This window comes from Ciona robusta, chromosome 8 (genome assembly GCF_009617815.1).
Source record: "Ciona robusta chromosome 8, ASM961781v2".
Taxonomy (NCBI): domain Eukaryota; kingdom Metazoa; phylum Chordata; class Ascidiacea; order Phlebobranchia; family Cionidae; genus Ciona; species Ciona robusta.
The window spans coordinates 1054817-1073436 of NC_143242.1; the positions used below are offsets into that span (position 1 = coordinate 1054817).

Below are 18620 nucleotides of genomic sequence, written 5' to 3' on the forward strand. Positions count from 1 at the left end.
AAGTTGATTATTACGGCCTAAATCATTTAGAATGCGATGCAGCGATAAAACATCGTCTGTTTAGCAGTAATATTGTTTGTTTTACTGAATTCTCATGCAGTAATACAGAGGGTAAACCAAACTCGCGTTTCCACCTGCCTAATCTGTAACGCACAAATATGTCCGGAGGATTCTTCATAAGTTCCAATTGCTCCATTTATTTACAACAGTAATGCTACAAGAATCCTTTGGTACATAGCAGAATAGACTGGTGGAAAGTGTTACAAGTTAGTGGTTATAGGGTTTAGTATTTTTCACTAGCACCAAAAGCCGATATATTATTTGTCGCAATGGAATTTTTAAATTGATAACTAGTCCTGGTTGCTAAGGTACATACTAATATTATAGACAAGTTATATATTAAATTATACATGTCTGGCGGCGTGAAAAAGCGGTTAGCGTGCCTGCCTGTGACCAGTAGGTAATGGGTTCAAGGCTCGTTGCTGCTACCATTGTGGGCGTATGAGTCCTTGGGCAAGACACCTAACGGCAATTGCTGCAACCTGTTGGTAACTAATAAGTTATCAAAATTATCAGCCATACATAGAAAAGAAATAAATCTCCTTTAAGATAAGATAAGAATTCACTTTTCGGAATATTTTTTTACGGTTGCTAGGTGACAAAAACAACAAGAGAGCAGAATATCATCATAGATACCTTACATCATAGATACGGTCGGGTCAAAATTGGGTCAGGCAAAGAGATTAAAATCAAATACTCCTTTTAAGTGTGAATACGCTTTTATACATATATGTATGTAAAGGCTCTGCTATTATTTATAATGTGGCGGCTGCATAATGATTTATTGTGAGCGATAAACTAAACGAGCGAAGAAACGACAGACGCAGATTTTATACCGAAGATAACGATAGAAAAAAAGCACTCGTGTACGCTTCGGTGCACACACGCTAATTATGCGGTTTTAAATCTGAAAATTGAGTCTAAAAATTATAAATATATCCTATATTATGATTTGATTTTAATCAATAGAATAAAGAACAGATGCTTGAAATAAGAATTGAAATATATGCAGAAAAAAGTCGCGCAAAAAAACAACAACAAGAGATCAAAGATCTAATGCGTGAGCACGGTATAAACTAATTAGCATAGTATTTATTAAACTTTTTACTACAACGGTCGACTGAGCTTGATCAAAAACTAATAATGCGTCCCCACTGCAATGGAAATAGTTTGATTCAGGTGTGAATCGATGTGAGGATCCTTTATCTCACCAGGACGTGCCCTCCAAATTCCCAGACAATACAACCGCTGTCTCGACTTTGCTGATTACTAGATCTAGTGGCCTAACGGTTATTGCATGCGCTTTACTAACGTCATATCCCGAGTTCGATCCTCGCCTGCCGTAACAATTATTTTGGATTTATTTTCTTTTAATAAGAGATATATGAGACTACGTAAACAAAGACTACGTAAACAACGTAAACAAAGCTAAAAGTTACCGATTACCAGCGACTTCCCGATGCGTGGCAGTTTACTTGACTCGCAAGCGTTACAATCATTAATTACTCATTAATTGGACAATTTTATACACTATGGTTTATAAGGCTAAACTTAGTTAAAATTATTGTATTGAATATAGTCGATTTTTCAGTGATAAAGTACATTTGAAGTATGAGTTAGCGCCTTAAAAAAACATAAATATAATCGTTAATTACTCGCTAATTAGACGATCATATGCAGTATGGTTTATACAACTATGCTTATTTTAAAATACTTTATAGGGTACAATCATTTAATTATTATTTAAGGTGCATTTTGAATTTGGCGCATTTGAAAAAAACAGTAAAGTAATCGTTAATTAATCGCTAATCATGCGGTTTCAATTCTGAAAATTTAGTCCAAAAATTATAAATATATATTATAATTTGATTTCAATCAAGAGAATAAAGAATAAATGCTAGAATTGAGAATTAAGATAAGTGCGGAAAAAAATCACCCTATCAGCAACAACAACAACAACGCCAAGAACAACTGTTCGACGAAAAAGGATCTATATGACCACTAACGTGTTCAATAACGTGTTCAATAACATAATGTATAGGTAACATGTTAAAAACTATAGCAGTAGAGCAAGAAAAAGAATGTTTAGACTTAATTTTCAAAGCGTACAGTATTATTTCGTGTTATTTACGTATATTCCTATTTATAAATACACTTAATAATCAAAATTAACAATGATTTTAAACTGTCCCATCTTATCCTGTGTGTTTTCGAATTTGTAAAATTTCACTTGTTGTGCGGATAGTTAAATAACTCCTCGTGTGTTTTATTATATTTTATTTAATTCTTGTCAATTAATAAAGGAATGATAGTACTAACTCGTGGTATTAACCAATAACCGTCATCTATTTTGATTTTAAAAATATTTGGCAATATGTGCTTAAATGTCCTATCTTCCCCATTAAACTAACCAAGGTGATCCTAGAATACAGATATTCTAGCGGCCATTTTCGATACCTTCTACTGGTGCCACCAACCTAAAATTTGGACACTGTACTAATTAGACCCCAGCGGTACCGATTCTGAAATCAAAAATTTAAAATTCGAGAAAATATTAATTATGAATATTAATATTCGTCATAAAAACATATTTATAGAATTTTCGCACGCACCAGCTTTGAATATGTTGTAGCGCTACTTAATAGCTACAAAATGAACATGAATTTTTTCGAAAAAATGGGGGCTTGGGTATGAAATATTAAAAAGTATGACCATAACTTGAATCATATAAATATCAAATTTTCAATTTTTTTTGCAAAAATATAACTTACGCATACATCTATGTTGGTCACTAACATACCATTCCCATTAAAAAAATAATTAATTTTAAATTTTTTTTAATTATGAATATTAATATTCGTCATAAAAACATATTTATAGAATTTTCGCACGCACCAGCTTGGAATATGTTATAGCGCTACGTAATAGCTACAAAATGAAACATTAATTTCTTCAAAAAAATGGGGCTTGGGTTCAGAATACAGACAAGTATGAGTCAAATATCTCAAATCATATGAATATTAAATTTTCTAAAAATATTCGAAAAAAAAAAATCGAAAATTTGATATTTATATGATTTGAGTTATGACCATACTTGTTTGTATTCTGAACCCAAGCCCCCATTTTTTTGAAGAAATTAATGTTTCATTTTATAGCTAATACGTAGCGCTATAACATATTCCAAGCTGGTGCGTGCGAAAATTCTATAAATATGTTTTTATGACGAATATTAATATTCATATTTAAAAAAAAGTTAAAATTAAATATTTTTTTAATGGGAATGATATGTTAGTGACCAACATAGATGTATGCGTGAGTTATATTTTCGCGAATATTTTTAGAAAATTTAATATTTATATGATTTGAGATATTTGACTCATACTTGTCTGTATTCTGAACCCAAGCCCCCATTTTTTTGAAGAAATTAATGTTTCATTTTGTAGCTATTAAGTAGCGCTACAACATATTCAAAGCTGGTGCGTGCGAAAATTCTATAAATATGTTTTTATGACGAATATTAATATTCATATTTTTTATTTAATTTTAAATTTTTGAATTTTAAATTTTTGATTTCAGAATCGGTACCGCTGGGGTCTAGTTAGTACAGTGTCCAAATTTTAGATTGGTGGCACCAGTATAAGGTATCGAAAATGGCCGCTACATTATCTGTATTCTAGGATCACCTTGGTATTAAACTATATCTGTATTCTAGGATTACCTTGGTTCTAACCGCGGTGTGGCAAATTTTCATTCAAGGTTTTACTATATTTAAAAAAACAACACTGGCGAACCACTAATAGTATTATATGGTTTATTATGTGGTATATTTTTAATATTTTGTAACAGTTAATCTATAATTTAGCTTAATGAAAATCTGGTCACTTAAGAATACGACAATACAAATTTGAAAAAAAACACAGAAAGTAAATCCGAATATTCTGAACCAGATTGCAATACATTTTTCGGGCTTTTTCCATAAATAAAATTGTAAAAGCCATTGTAGTTTACTACTTAAAACTTTGTTAACAATTATGCTTCTGCATTAAATATTTCGTGTATGACTAAAGGCACAAAATAGTATAAAAGAACACATCTTCTAATAAAAAATAGTGTTGGTGCCTCAGTTAAGAATGCTAGGACTACATTTACATATTTTCAAGTGCAAAGTTTGTGCAACTGCATAAAATATTGACCAATTATACATTTTTACTTAAACAGTAGTAAAAGATTCTGTTTGTAAACAATAATAAATTACATTATTATTTGCGGCTCAGGATAAGACATACTGATGCTTTTGTGTGGTAGTATACGGACACCATTCAGATATATTTCATCTTTTACATTGACATCTTGTCCAAGGACTGTAATATTTTCAAGTCGAGCCTGGTAAAATGTATTACAAGATGAAAATGATTACTTATTCTGGTGTGGCGCAAACACTAGTTGGCACCCCAGCACCCTCTACAAAATATGTAATGTTAGTTAAAGCATGAGTTACCATGAAAGTAACATTGTAGGTGATTTAGACAAGAACAACTTTAATAGCAGTCAGGCATACCCATTTTCCAACTTTAGATTCCCATCCTACAATGCAACTTTCCAGCCATGAGTGTGATTTAATAACAGCTTCTTTCATTACAGTGCATCTTTTAATACGTACACCATCTTCAATAACAACACCAGGTCCAAGTACAACATTAGGACCAATCTTGCAGTTTTTTCCAATTTTTACCGATGAATCCTATAAATGCATTAACTTTATTATCCAGCAGAGTTGGGAAAACAGGTCTGAAAACTAGTTTATTTTTTTAAATTTATTGCAACAAACTTTTGTTTCTATTTGATGTACATTTTTTATTAAATCTAACATGGAAAATTTGTTAAAATAAACTCCTCAACTCATACTTAATTTTTTTAATACAACAATTATTTTAAGTTAACATCTTAACAAAAATTGGATTATAAAAATATCACAGTACAGCTTGTGATGTAACAGTTATGTTCAGTGGCGCAACCAGCGCGTTCAAAAGGGGGCTGTCATATTTACGTCTAGTCCACGTTTATCTCTGACGCGATAAAACACTCCCTTTATTGGTTGTGCACACGAATATATATTCTATTTTACGCGGTAAATTAAAACTAACACTACATTATTAAAAAGACGTATCTAAATTAATATAAACAGAGGAAACATTGTTGCAGATTTACGCACGTTAATGTAACGATTATTTACGTCAGAATACCTTTGATAAACCATTACGATTGTTCCATCACAAACGAGATTGTTGGTAAACAATCGTGTTTTATTTGCTCCCATACGATCTGTAGTTTTTGTATGATTTCTGTTTCTGATGATTAGTTTAAATCAGTGCTTTCCAAACTATGGTATGCGAAGGCCTCCCAGGTGGTACGCGAGCACCTTATTAAGTTCACACCAAACGATCGCAAATGATCTTTTAGTGATTGTCGTGAGCATTATTTTAATCCACATAAATTACGTAGAGCGTGACATTCCATGCTATATTCCCTACACCGGTGTTCCTAACTTTTTAAACCTAGGCGTTGCTTTACGCGTGTACAGAATATTTTTGCAAGCCTATCTTTACTTATGTGCATGAAAAGGCAAATATTCAACCTGTTTTCAAGCACCTGCAGGCTAAATAATTAAAGGGCCTAAACACACCCCAAATGTACTTCGCTTTAATCGATAGAGTGTGTTTTTCTAATTCCAACGACACCTTACTTGTTTTTATCGGTTCTGTATAACCAAAGATATTCCAGCTCAAACACCGTGAAATTCAAAAAACTGATTTGAAAGTTGCGTGGCGAAAAAAATTGAGAAATGTACTACCCACGTGACAAACACGTAACAAAATTGTTGAAGCGTGGCCGCTCTCATTCAGAAAGGCGAGAGGCAGTGTTTTCAGCGAAAAACGAGAGAACAAAAAAAACGCAAAAAAGCACAAAAAAAACGCAGGTTCCGCTTTTACGAATGAATCAGTCACGTGACTAGTACGTTCCTACGTCACAATCACGGAGCTCGTAGTAAAAAAAAGATAGCGCTAGAGATCACTGTTTGAGGACGAATATCTCCGCCTATACTGGACCAATTCTAATAAGCAAAGTATTTTTGGAATCAATAAAACGGTCGCTTTATGAATTTACCATAAAAAATAAAAGTGACGTTGGGTGTGTTTAGGCCCTTTAAGGGGACAATCGCTAATATGACGCAAATAATCAACGTGTGAACTGCTATTATGACGTAATCAATTCCCAGGTCAAACAATCGCTATTATGACGCGATGAATCCACGTGTGAATCCCTACTGTTTCGTAATAATTATGCTGCTTGGCTGAGGAAAACATCGTAAATATACAGCAGTGCTACTTCTGGAACATATTTAGGTTGTTTATTACCGCGCCTGTTGCCCTGTTTAATAGGCAAATTACTTTTATTTTCAACTTTGAGAAAGGCAGTGCCAAGTTCATGCCCGCGGAAAAAATAGGTGTGCGTGCGGTTTTTAATTTCACTATTTAAAATGAGTTGTTCACGAGCCTTTAGTAGTTTAGTATGTAGGTGGTACGAGAACGCTGCTTGAACCAAAAAGTGGTACGCAAGTAGATAAAGTTTGGTAACCACTGATTTAAATGCTGATAAACCGCGATTATTATGCATTTTAATTGGTGTAAATAAAAGTGCGAGGAGCGGCGCTATCAGTAAATTGGAACCAACACAAATTGTAATATATTATTATAAAGTATCGCCCCGGCAGAGCTTGGACAAAGGCCAAAAAACGTGTTCGTTGGCACCGCACGAGAACCAGAGTTTTATTACGTCACTTTTCACGAGAATAAATTCACAACGATTGCTTCATGTGTTAAGTGTTGAATGTATGCTACCACATGCCTCTTCCTTTATTTCCTACGCCGGCGTAGAGCGTAAAAATGTGACGCTCATACACGATGTTTCGATCTCGTGATTGGTTGGGCAGTTAGCACATTCCTCCAGATTGTTATATTATGAAACGTCATAATTAATAGTTACGTTACAATAGGACAAGTGACGTAACAATTGAACGAAAAGTTATTCCAATTTTAAGCGAACGAATGTAATATTAAATGCAACGCGTGTGTCTGCGTCCTAGCACTTTCTGGCTGCGTGCGTGTCTGCGGAAAAGGGGGCTGTCATGACAGCAAAACAGCCCCCCTGGTTGCGCCCCTGGTTATGTTGGTGGGCGTTTGTTTAACTAGCAGTTTTGTAAATCTAGCCAGAAGATAAGCGTTAACCCCACAGCATTAATCGTCGACACGTAATGGTTTATAAAATACATAAATCGTGTGTGTTTGTTAACTTCATTATGAAACAATTAATAGGCAATGTGCCAAATTCCAGGTCAGGCATTTGCCTAACCTGTCTGACCGCGTTAGGCGTCTATCATACCAAGGTAGAATATTAACTGGAAAAAATATCCCTTAAACTTAGGGCTAAAGTTTACTATTATTTAAAATAATGTATGTTCACAGACAAATCATACTTCTTACCACTAATACATTTCCAACAATTTCAGGTCCTCTGTACAGCTTTTCTGGACTTTTCTGTCTTAGTGATGTTAAATACATACACATTCCTTTAAGAAAATCTTTTGGTTGACCGATATCCATCCAAAAATTATTAAGTTCCATGCAGTACAATTCATCATCCTCAGCCATGGAGGGAAAGACCTCTCTTTCAATTGACATTGGTCGCTCCTGTTAAAAAACAAGTAAAAAATATTTACCCACACAGTACAACCACCCTAATAAACAAAGCTGTAAAACTTTATTCAACCAAACAATACGGGGTTGGACGCTCAAAGCTGATATCTATACTAGTAAGTGGCGTATGGAAATTTGAGAGAGACACTTTAAGACTTAGGCGACATTGCTTAGTGACCAATGGGTTGTCAAAACAACCATACAGAGAAAAAGTTACCCAAAATGCCAAGCAGGAACTTTCACTGCCCTGTCACAATAGGTCTAAAAGTTTTATTGATTAAACATGTTTGGACATTAAAATTGTACGGACGTATGCTGACTGACATTCACTGGACACGAGAACAATATGTTGCATCACTAAGCTGATTAAGTAAGTTGTGGAAAAATAATATAGTCCTGTCCTGAACATGAGTTCATGCCGGAATCAAGTAATAAATTGCGGATGGGCAGTGGTCACAACGTAAATAAGCAGACTGGGTGTTTAAAAAATCAGCCAATTTTTCAAGAAATTTTAGGTCTTTGAAAAGGACCTTCTCTATTTAGAATAGTGTGGCGGCCCGCCACGTGTGTGTGCGCCGACGCGTACACGAGTGCTTTTTTTCCCACGTTAATCTATCGTATAAATACCGTGTCTCGTGTTCATTCGCCCTCTAAGTTTACCGCTCGCAATACAACATACAGGCAACCGCTACAATAGAAACTTACTAAAATTTGATGTCAAAAGTAAACAAACCTCAATTCTTTCCAACACAGAGGGGTTGAATATGTACATCCCTGCATTTATCTTATTAGAAACAAATTCCTGAGGTTTTTCAACAAACCTGAACAACAAATTTGAGTTAATTTTTCACTTCAACTGTAGTAGAATGTCTATGTTCAGAAGCATAACAGCATTGGCGTAGAGTTTTGCAATTGCGTGGGAGTGCGGCAAACACGCAAACACAATTTAATTCGGATGTATCTTAACGCAATAGTTAGACCTTCTACGCGGCAGGAACACTTATCACAATGTAAATGATATAATTTGCAAGTGTAATTCCGCTCGATATTTTAGTAGTCTGGACTTTATTTACTTCGTCGGCTGCTAAACAAATCGTATAAAGTTACCTATTCGTGCAGTTCTAACATAACAAACAGCTTTATATTTAGCTTTATTTTATCATAAATCCCGCATTTATACAGCCAAGAGCCATTTGCAGTTGTGACGTAACATAACTAGCTATTTCGCAATAATAGGAATTGTGACGAATGCGTATTACGTGAGAAATATAAACCAGTATTTCGACACGTGTATGTTCGGGAATTACTTGCAAACACAGGCATTCTTAAACCGCCACTAAGTTCCTGGTAATTTCAAAAGAGGAAGTTGGTTGCCTCGGTTGCCATAAACTGCGGTCGGTGTCTCGGTGACCGCCAATAAGTTTTATAGTATTTTAAACTAGCTTTCGTTAATATATTTGTATGCTGACCAAACACAGTTTGAGAAGTATGGTACATGAAACTGTGCCGTATTTATATCAGGAGAGTTGTTTTTTCATGAGCAAGAAAAACCCGCAAATGTTTATCTGACAGTTTGTGTGTGTTGCAAGTTGAAAATGTCGCGGTAATCTGGCTTTAATCGGAAAAAACAAAACTAGATTGAACTTTTTTAATTATCAAGACGGCACGAGGAATCGTTGGCTTATAGCCAAAAAAACACTGTCAGTGGGGCAGCAGAAGAAAATTCGTTAAAATATAGGTAACTAAGACACCACTGTGTGAATTTAGTATTTTTAACACGATTTTAGCATTTGTAAAAAACATTGGCGTAAGCAGAACGCATGCGTCTACGATTTATGAAACTGCCACATCAATTTAAATACGAATCAGTGTCGGCCGTATTTTTGTTTTTTACATGCTTGATGCACATCCGCAACTCGCAATCAAGTAAATTAAACATTGCTATTCTAAATACTCCCATATCCCATACATATTATTTGGTTGTCTGGTCTAGCACACATAATAATGCTAGTTAATCCACGATTCCTTTGTTTCTGATTGGTCAATCAGAGAGGTGTAAAATGGGCGTGATTTGCGGCATATTTACAAACAATAAGATGTTATGTTGTAATAATCGTGTTTGCGCAAATATAAGTCAAATTTTAACACATTTCTTTACGAATTAATGTTATCGTCGAAACATTAAACGCGCGTGCAGTAGTCGTGCATTAAACAAGAATAGCTAATTCCTAAATTGGCAGGAGTGCGTCGCACTCCCGCACTCTACGCCAGTGCATAACAGCATATGAAAATTGTAACATAGGATTCACCAATAATTCGACACCAGTCTTGAATGCAACACTGAATAAAAATATGCAAAATCAAGTAAAATTGAACAAGATACATTACCTTTGTATTCTACCAGAATCTTTTTCATAAACAACAACTCCATATTTGGATGGTTCTTCAACTTTAGCAACCTGTATGATAACAAAATTAAAATGTTTACAATTGATTGCTGTTACTAAACACGCTGCTGTTCTGGTAAAAAGTAAAAAAAAATGTATTTTAACTAATAGTAACAAAGACTTAAAAAAAGCAACTTTCATAATGACACGGTCAGTCCGCGATTTTCACGTAAGCTCGAAGCTAAAGCTTCCGCAAAGTGAAAGACTGCAGCTTTTTCAAGCTTCCGTCTTTTTACCTATGCTATTTAGCGGTTAAAAGCATAGGCTGTGGCTTTCTCCTAATGCAAGCAGATCGTGCTCATAAGCGTTCTCTCGTTTTCATAAAAGAAACAAGCGAGAGCGTAAGAGTGCTCCATGCGAACGCGTGCTCATAAAGCGTTCTCTCATTTTTATAAAAGAAACAGGCGAGCGTGCACTTTCCGCGAACGTGTTTTTCATGTTCTGAATAAACTTGAAATTATGACGTCCTAATCAAAGTTATTAGCGATAAATCATGTTAATTTAACACAGGATTATACCGCACGAAAATTTGGGTTTTCCCCGAAGTATTTCGTCATCGGAAGCTAAAAGCTGCCGTGTTTAAGATTACGGAAACTTTGACGAGGTGCTGTCTTTTGATCTGAATTTCGTGGGTTGCACGCTAAAACATGAAAAAGCATTTTGCCGTACTTATAGAACAAAATGTTTACTTACACATATTGTCCCTTCTTTACCATGTCCTTTATGAAATTCCAGAAGATTTGAGAAGGGGTAATCACTAATAACATCACTGTTTAAAACAAAAAAGGGTTCCGCACAACTACCCAGGTACTTTCTTGCCAAAGCAATCGGCCCAGCTGAAAATAAAAACTAATATTAACAACCAACAAGCAAAGCAATCGTTGTGAATTTATTCTCGTTAAAAATGACAGAATAAAACTCTGGTTCTTGTGCGCTGCCAACAAACTATGTTTTTTGGCTTCTATACAAGCTCGACCGGGGCCATACTTTGTAATATCATATTACAATCTCTGTTGGTTCTAATTTACTGATAGCGTCGCTCTTCGCTCTTATATTTGCATTAATTAAAATTCACATCATTGCGATTTACCTGCCTTTAAACTAATCATCGGAAACAAAAATTATACAAAAATTACTGATCGTATGAAAGTGAACAAAAAAAACGATTGTTTTATAACAATCACGTTTGTAATGTAACAATCGTAATGGTTTTTCAAAGTTATTCTGACGTAAATAATCATTACATTACCACTGCTTTATATTTACGATGTTTTCCTTAGCCAAGCAGCATGTTTATTACGAATTAGTAGGGATTCTAATAGTGATTGTTTGACCTGGCAATTGAATACCACATAATAGCAATTTACACGTTGATTTTTGCGTCATAAAAGCGTTTGTCCCCTTGAATATAGTCTGCAGCTGCTTGAGAACAGGTTGGACGTTTATCCTTTTACGTTTATGATCAAGTAAACTTAGTTAAGGATTGATATGTTTGCAATAAATATTAAATACTTTGACCCAGGCTATGAAGCAGACGATGTTGGTAATGTTTCGCGAATTTGGTGTAAAAAATGGGAATGTGTTTAAATTGTAAAAGCTTAGATTCGCCGAGCGCCGAGATACAACGAAAAGCTTGGCCCGAGCTGATGACGTCACCAAGGAGAAAGTCGTACGCGAATACGTTCGTGTTTAGAGGCAAAGCGTCGCTAATCAAAATCATTTAGAACACGTGGTTTGCGGTGAAAGAGAAGACGTAATGCAGCACTTTGTATTATTTTAATACAAAATTTTTTAGGAATTTATGGTTTTTTATTAAAAATCAGTTTAATCAGATACGAAACATTGTGCGCTCATGTTATTCGATTACGGCTGTAATTTGAGACGAGCAAATTCGCTGAAGTTGCGATTCGTGACGTCACGCCCTGTCCCACGTATTTTTAATCGCCGGCATAATACGGCTGCAACCCCGGTTCGGCGCCAGTGGTCAGAATGATTAACTTTCTCGCGACAATTTGGACGTAGAAAATTGCGCTCGGAGACACCTGGTAGAGAATCGCAGCACTGGTTTGGGGGTTTGTAGATTGAAATCCAGGCCTAATTTTTTTTAGCTACGCTACTGCACACACAAATTAAAAATTAATCCAAAAAATAATACATATTAATACATAACCCTAATAAAAACAGAAATTTAACTCATTTCAACCTGTTCCTAATGGTTCTTCTTCTTGAGAAAATATAATTTCAATTCCAAGCTAAAAAATAAAAAAAATATTAAATTAAGTTCTTTTCAAAGTAAAATACATAGGCCAATTACGAAAAGAGAAAAAAAATTAACAGCTGTAAATAAATTGATCAGCCACTGATCCCTTTTTTGACATATCATGAACATAAATGAAAAAAAGTAGAATGTTAAGCAGGAACTGTAGAGTGCAAGTCAAAGCAAAGGGTTGCCAGACAACCCAATAATCCAACAACTTCACGGTTTACACCCATGCTTTGGTTACTTCTTGTGCTTTATATGTGTAAAGCAACTTTGTTTTCGTTCTAATGGGTGCTGGAGAAAGTAGGTAAAAATTCGCTGACATTGCGATTGGTTACTTTTGATAGAGCAAATTCCCAACTAACAAATAATAATAATAATAGAGAAAGCTATGCTGATGAGTCTCTGTATTTTTAGTGGCTTCATTTTCTTCACTTTTAATCCCTAATGATTAATACTCGACCATCTACATCCATTGTTATTTTGTATTTTTTTAGTTGAGTTGCTTTTAAAAACAGTGTTTTTTACTGCCCCGCAAATGTTTTTTTGGCTCCAAAATTCATGTTACCTAAAAATGTGTCAAAAAACAACAAAATTTTTTAACTGAAAATCATCGTTTTCAAATCAATATTATACATGCAATGATAGAGCAAAAAATAAATACAAAGAAAGTGAAGCAACTAAAATCAAGAACTTTATTTTAATTGTTTCTTATTCCTTGGGGATTTGACACACAGTGATCATGCAAGTGACCAGAGTTTTGATTTCCAACAATTATTTTTATAGCCTACCCTCTTTGCATGTTTGTTCATCTCCTTTTCCAAAACATTTGACATGTAACTCACCGCGAGTATAACAGTTTTAACTCCAGCCTGAAAGTTAAAACATTATCGATAAATAAATTTGAAATGACACAGGAAGCAAATTTACTAAGCAATGCGATAATGATACTAGGGTTCAACTTTGCCAAGGTTTTCTTGAGTTAAACTAATAACTTCAACAAAACAAGTCAAGAATTCTCACATAAGATTGTCATCCTAAGGTCAACTAACACACAGAAAATTTATTTTACGGAACAATCATTCCAAAAATAGCTAACAATTATAAACAAAAGAAACTTAACTTTGAAGTTACACAACATGTTTGCGTGTTCAGGAGAACGTTTTGGATTTTTGACTTGATAGTACATTAGGCTTACCAGTTGCATCATAAGTACCATTGTTATGCCAATACTAGGGATGGGAGGAAACTAAAATTGCCAGGATTCGCCCGGGTAATGAGAACTGTTCGAATTCAAGTGCCCGACGAGTGACGTCACAATAGCTATGCTATGTGTGCTATTCGTTAAAGGGCCTAAACACACCCCACGTCACTTTTATTTTTTATGGTAAATTCATAAAGCGACCGTTTTATTGATTCCAAAAATACTTTGCTTATTAAAATTGGTCCAGTATAGGCGGAGATATTCGTCCTCAAACAATGATCTCTAGCGCTATCTTTTTTTACTACGAGCTCCGTGATTGTGACGTAGGAACGTACTAGTCACGTGACTGATTCATTCGTAAAAGCGAAACCTGCGTTTTTTTGTGCTTTTTTGCGTTTTTTTGTTCTCTCGTTTTTCGCTGAAAACACTGCCTCTCGCCTTTCTGAATGAGAGCGGCCACTCTTCAACAATTTTGTTACGTGTTTGTCACGTGGGTAGTACACTTCTCAATTTTTTTCGCCACGCAACTTTCAAATCAGTTTTTTTAATTTCACGGTGTTTGAGCTGGAATATCTTTGGTTATACAGAACCGATTAAAACAAGTAAGGTGTCGTTGGAATTAGAAAAACACACTCTATCGATTAAAGCGAAGTACATTTGGGGTGTGTTTAGGCCCTTTAAGCTCGCTCAAGTGTAGGGATGCACATTACAGAATTTCGAATCCTTTTGTATTCGAATCTAATTACGGGATTCGGTATTCTGTTTATTGACGTCATTATACGTCATCTCATATACTATATTAACAATTTTTAAAACTTATTAATTTTGAAAAGAAATATTTTTGTGTTTGTGGGACTTTCGAGAGTAAACGTTTCGTAATGTTTTTTCATAGCTTGTTATACGTTTCATGACGCAAAATCTACCCAATTGTACAATTTTTGATCATTTTACAACTCAAGATCCAACAAGGCTGCTATGATAGAGTCAATAAACTGACTTTTGTGGGTAAAATTATTTTTTCCCATAAATATAAAAAGATTCGAAATTCTAGATTCGAAATAAAGTATTCTAGGATATCCTAGAATACCTAATTATTCTGTAATGTGCATCCCTACCCGAGTGTGTGCTCATAGGCGTCCATTTTTTTTCACATTGTAAACCAATCTTAGGGGGGCGAAAAAATGGCCGGAAAACGACAGTTGTTATCACACGGGTTTAACACCTCGTGCCAGCTTAAGAGTAAACTACGACGCACATAAAGCCTAAAAACAACACACGTGAAGGCTAAATACTAATACACGTGAAGGTTAAATCACTACGCACGCGAAGGCTACATTTTGACCCACTGGAAGGTTTATTTAAAAAGGCAAACATTACATGCTAAATGATGAACGTATAAATGCATATTACGACGTAAACAATCAACGTGTAAATTGCTATTATGTCGCAATGAATTGCCAGGTCAAACAATTGCTATTATGATGCATGAATTCACGTGTGAATCCCTACTGTTACATAACAAACAGTCCACCTAGCAAGAAAAACATGATAAAAATAGGGCTAAAGTTTGACGCAAACGTAAACTGAACGGTTATTTTATTTTGTTTTTGCGTTGATCGTGATAATACGTTGTTACTGGGGCTGTGGAAAAGTTAACGGTTAACCGAACCTATTCCGTTAACCGCTAATGAAAAGTTTAAGTTGTTAACCGAACTATGACGTTATAGGGCTTAAACATATATTAATATCTGTCTTATTTACACGAAAGGCACGTGTTCCTGTTTGTTAATTGGTTCTTCGCTATAAGACAGAGGGCGCAGGGACGCTGTTGCTTCGTGCCCTACAACGGCGATTACGTCGTCAATCTTAATTGTTAATACCGCAGGGTAACTAGTTTTGCAACATTATATTGGCGTAATACACAACTTAAATGTTTTCCTCAGCCAAGCAGCATGTTTATTACGAAATAGTGGGCATTTACACACGGATTTATTGCATCATAAAAAATAGCGATCGTTTGACCTGGCAATTGATTAAGACATAATAGCAATTTACAAGTGGATTAATTGCGTCATAATTGCAATTCACGCGTTCATTATTTAGCCGGCAGGTGCTTTAAAATAGGTTTGAATATGAATAAGAAAGCATTACTTTGACCTTAATGACGTTTGCGCGTGTATTGCAAGCATAGTCCATACGTAAGCCGTAGTTGCCTTTAAATTCGCGAAAGAAAAGCAATAAACAAGATGCTTTTATTAGGATTACAGTTGTTTCGTTTAACCGGTTAAAAGTAAAGGGTTAACGGTTAAACAAAAAATAGAAAAATTCACAGCCCTAGTTGTTACGCAATAATACAGATACCGTAAACCAGGGGGGCGCCCCCTGGAATCGACGCCAGTGTGTGTGGTTGTCATAAAAAAGACCTCTCCAATGGAATAAGGTTTACAGAACAAAATAAAAAGCTAAATTAAACTGATTAAATTGTTTCCAACACTGCTTTATATTTACGATGTTTTCCTCAGCCGAGCAGAATGTTTATAACGAAATAGTAGGGATTCACACTAGGGATGTGCCAAGGCGAACCCGAACCCGAATAGATTCGCCGAATAACAGCACAGTTTTGATATTCGCGCGAACCCGAATATTGCGCAAGATTCGTGTGCGAATATTTATTACGTACAGGTTGCTTTCGTGATTGCACCACAGCACGTGGAATTCCCCGGCGAATAATGCCCTCTATGACGTAACACGTGTGTGACGTAAGCAAGTATGTGGTATATATGCGCAGAAGACGATGCAAGGTTATTGTTTTAACGGTGGAAAAAATGGAATGTGAGAAAGAAACCGGGAGTCTACTCTGTTTTAACTATGCTTTAACGATGCTTTAATAATCTCCCTTTGATTGTGCGTTTTAATTATTGCAACACGTTAAGTAGAGCCCGACCAATATTCAAACCGACACCGATATTTTGTAAATTACAGTTGCCGATTACCGAGATTTTAATGCACCTAAATACCTTGACTAAATAAAACCTAAAAATCTGATATAGCGGATAAAAATCAAACTACAGGCTTAATTATTATTAATTAGTTATTAGTGAACTTGTAATTAATTAATTGGTTAATTTGTAATTGTTTTCAAATAAATTTTACCTCCCTTCCATTAAACAAACATTATATTCATCAGCTAATGCAGTTTATTTGTGTATCACGTTGACACGTAAGTGACTTAAAGTAACCTCGACTTTACACGCGCCTGACAAACATTACATGCGGTGGACGCGTGATCAGACGCTTTGACCTAGTTTACTACGAACGAGTTGAATTAGGTATACGAATGAGTTTACGTTTATGAACAAGTTAGCGCTCTGCATTAAGTGAACAAAAGTGCCAACTCTTAGTAGCTCAACAACATACGTGACCCAAGAGACCGTGAAGTTGCTGACGTCATACTTTGTTGCTGACGTCACACGCGAATCTATTCGAACCCGAATAAACAGAAACGCTATTCGCACGAACCCAAATCTTTTGTAAATCGGCACATCCCTAATTCACACATGGATTCATGGCATCAAATCACACAGTGGTTATTTAGCCAACAGGAGTTTAAATAGCCTAGAGGTTGAACATTTTTGTTTCAACGTTTGCGATCAAGCATACACAGACTAAATACTGTTGTTAATGTATCTATTTCTATTAGTTCGAAAGGCCAAAATGAGATGTTTTCACTAATAGAGACTTTATATTTAATTCTTTTGACCATACTGCAAAACTTTCAGGAAGTACAGAATGCATTAATGCGGTCGGTTTATTTGGCGGAAAAAAAGTTATGAATATTACGTAATAGTACAAAAGGTTACGCGGGACTTTGTTGTGCAAGAACATTGAACGGGTCAAAAAAATGTACGAACACCCTCTGTACAAACCCTTTTTCCCATGTTATTAAGGGGCGAACATCTAAAATATTGCGATATTTGGCCGGGTTTTTGGACCCAGAATCAACTTGGTGCATTCCTAGCCAATACTAATTCAGTAAATTCACACAATCAAACATTGATTATTTGCATCATAATTGGGATAAATAATATATTTCTTACTTCAACTAAAGCTTCAACCTGATGTAACATAATCGGCTTATTTCCAAACTCAACTAAAGGCTTGGGAGCAGTTAGAGTGAGTGGTCGTAATCTTGTTCCGTATCCACCAACCAATATTAAGGCTTTCATAGTTGAGGAAGTTGGAGATGCTGAGGTTGCATATGATTTACCATTAGGGGACATTTTTATGACACTTCTACAAAATATATGTGTAAACATTAACAACTCATGCAATGACATTAAATAGGAAATTGAGTTCCTAATTACCCAACAACTCAAAAGCTCGTGCCCGAGCGTCCTCTTTTAATGCTCAGCGTTTGGCTAAAATCTGGGAAGAGCGCCACAACAGCCTTATGAGTTCGGGCTCGGCTCGGCACATCACTAGCAGTAATATTGTTTGTTTAACACTTTCGGCGCCGCACTAAATTTAAACAATCAGACACTCAGTGCCGCAAGAATTTTGGATTTTATTAAATTTTTAATAAGCCATGAATTACTAGGGATGTGCTGAGGTCGTAAAAGCTCGGGTTCGCCGAGCGCAGAGCTTCAACGAAAAGCTCGGCACGAGCCCGAGCACCTATGACGTCATCAAGGAGAAAGGCGTACGAGAATACGTTCCTATTCAGTCGAAAAGCGTCGCTAATCAAAAAAATACAGAACACGTGGTTTTCGGTTAAATAAACGTCTCGTTTCGTAATTCCCAGTGTTGCAAAATGTAAAATTCATACAAAAAATATTTAATTAAAATTTATTTATAACTGTTGCAGCAGTTTTTTATCAGATCAGTAGGGATGCACA

The 18620-nt window shown here is 35.4% G+C and overlaps 1 protein-coding gene across 3 annotated transcripts in view; it reads right to left on the reverse strand.

The window, feature by feature from the left end:
• Positions 1–3854: 3854 nt before the first annotated feature.
• The window catches only part of LOC149732044 (mannose-1-phosphate guanyltransferase beta-A-like), a 28807-nt gene continuing 14041 nt past the window's right edge, over positions 3855–18620 (reverse strand). The window contains exons 2-10 of one of the 3 annotated variants that reach the window (XM_089883456.1): positions 17823–18018; positions 13313–13393; positions 12465–12513; positions 10955–11097; positions 10203–10273; positions 8548–8635; positions 7602–7808; positions 4619–4801; positions 3855–4443 (exon numbers count right to left, since the gene is read on the reverse strand). In XM_089883456.1, the coding sequence (XP_089739582.1) occupies positions 4312–4443; positions 4619–4801; positions 7602–7808; positions 8548–8635; positions 10203–10273; positions 10955–11097; positions 12465–12513; positions 13313–13393; positions 17823–18005 (1137 nt within the window). In that variant the 5' untranslated portion in view covers positions 18006–18018 and the 3' untranslated portion in view covers positions 3855–4311. The remainder of the gene's footprint in view (positions 4444–4618; positions 4802–7601; positions 7809–8547; positions 8636–10202; positions 10274–10954; positions 11098–12464; positions 12514–13312; positions 13394–17822; positions 18019–18620) is intronic. The other 2 variants (XM_089883457.1, XM_089883458.1) reach the window with 2 other exon arrangements.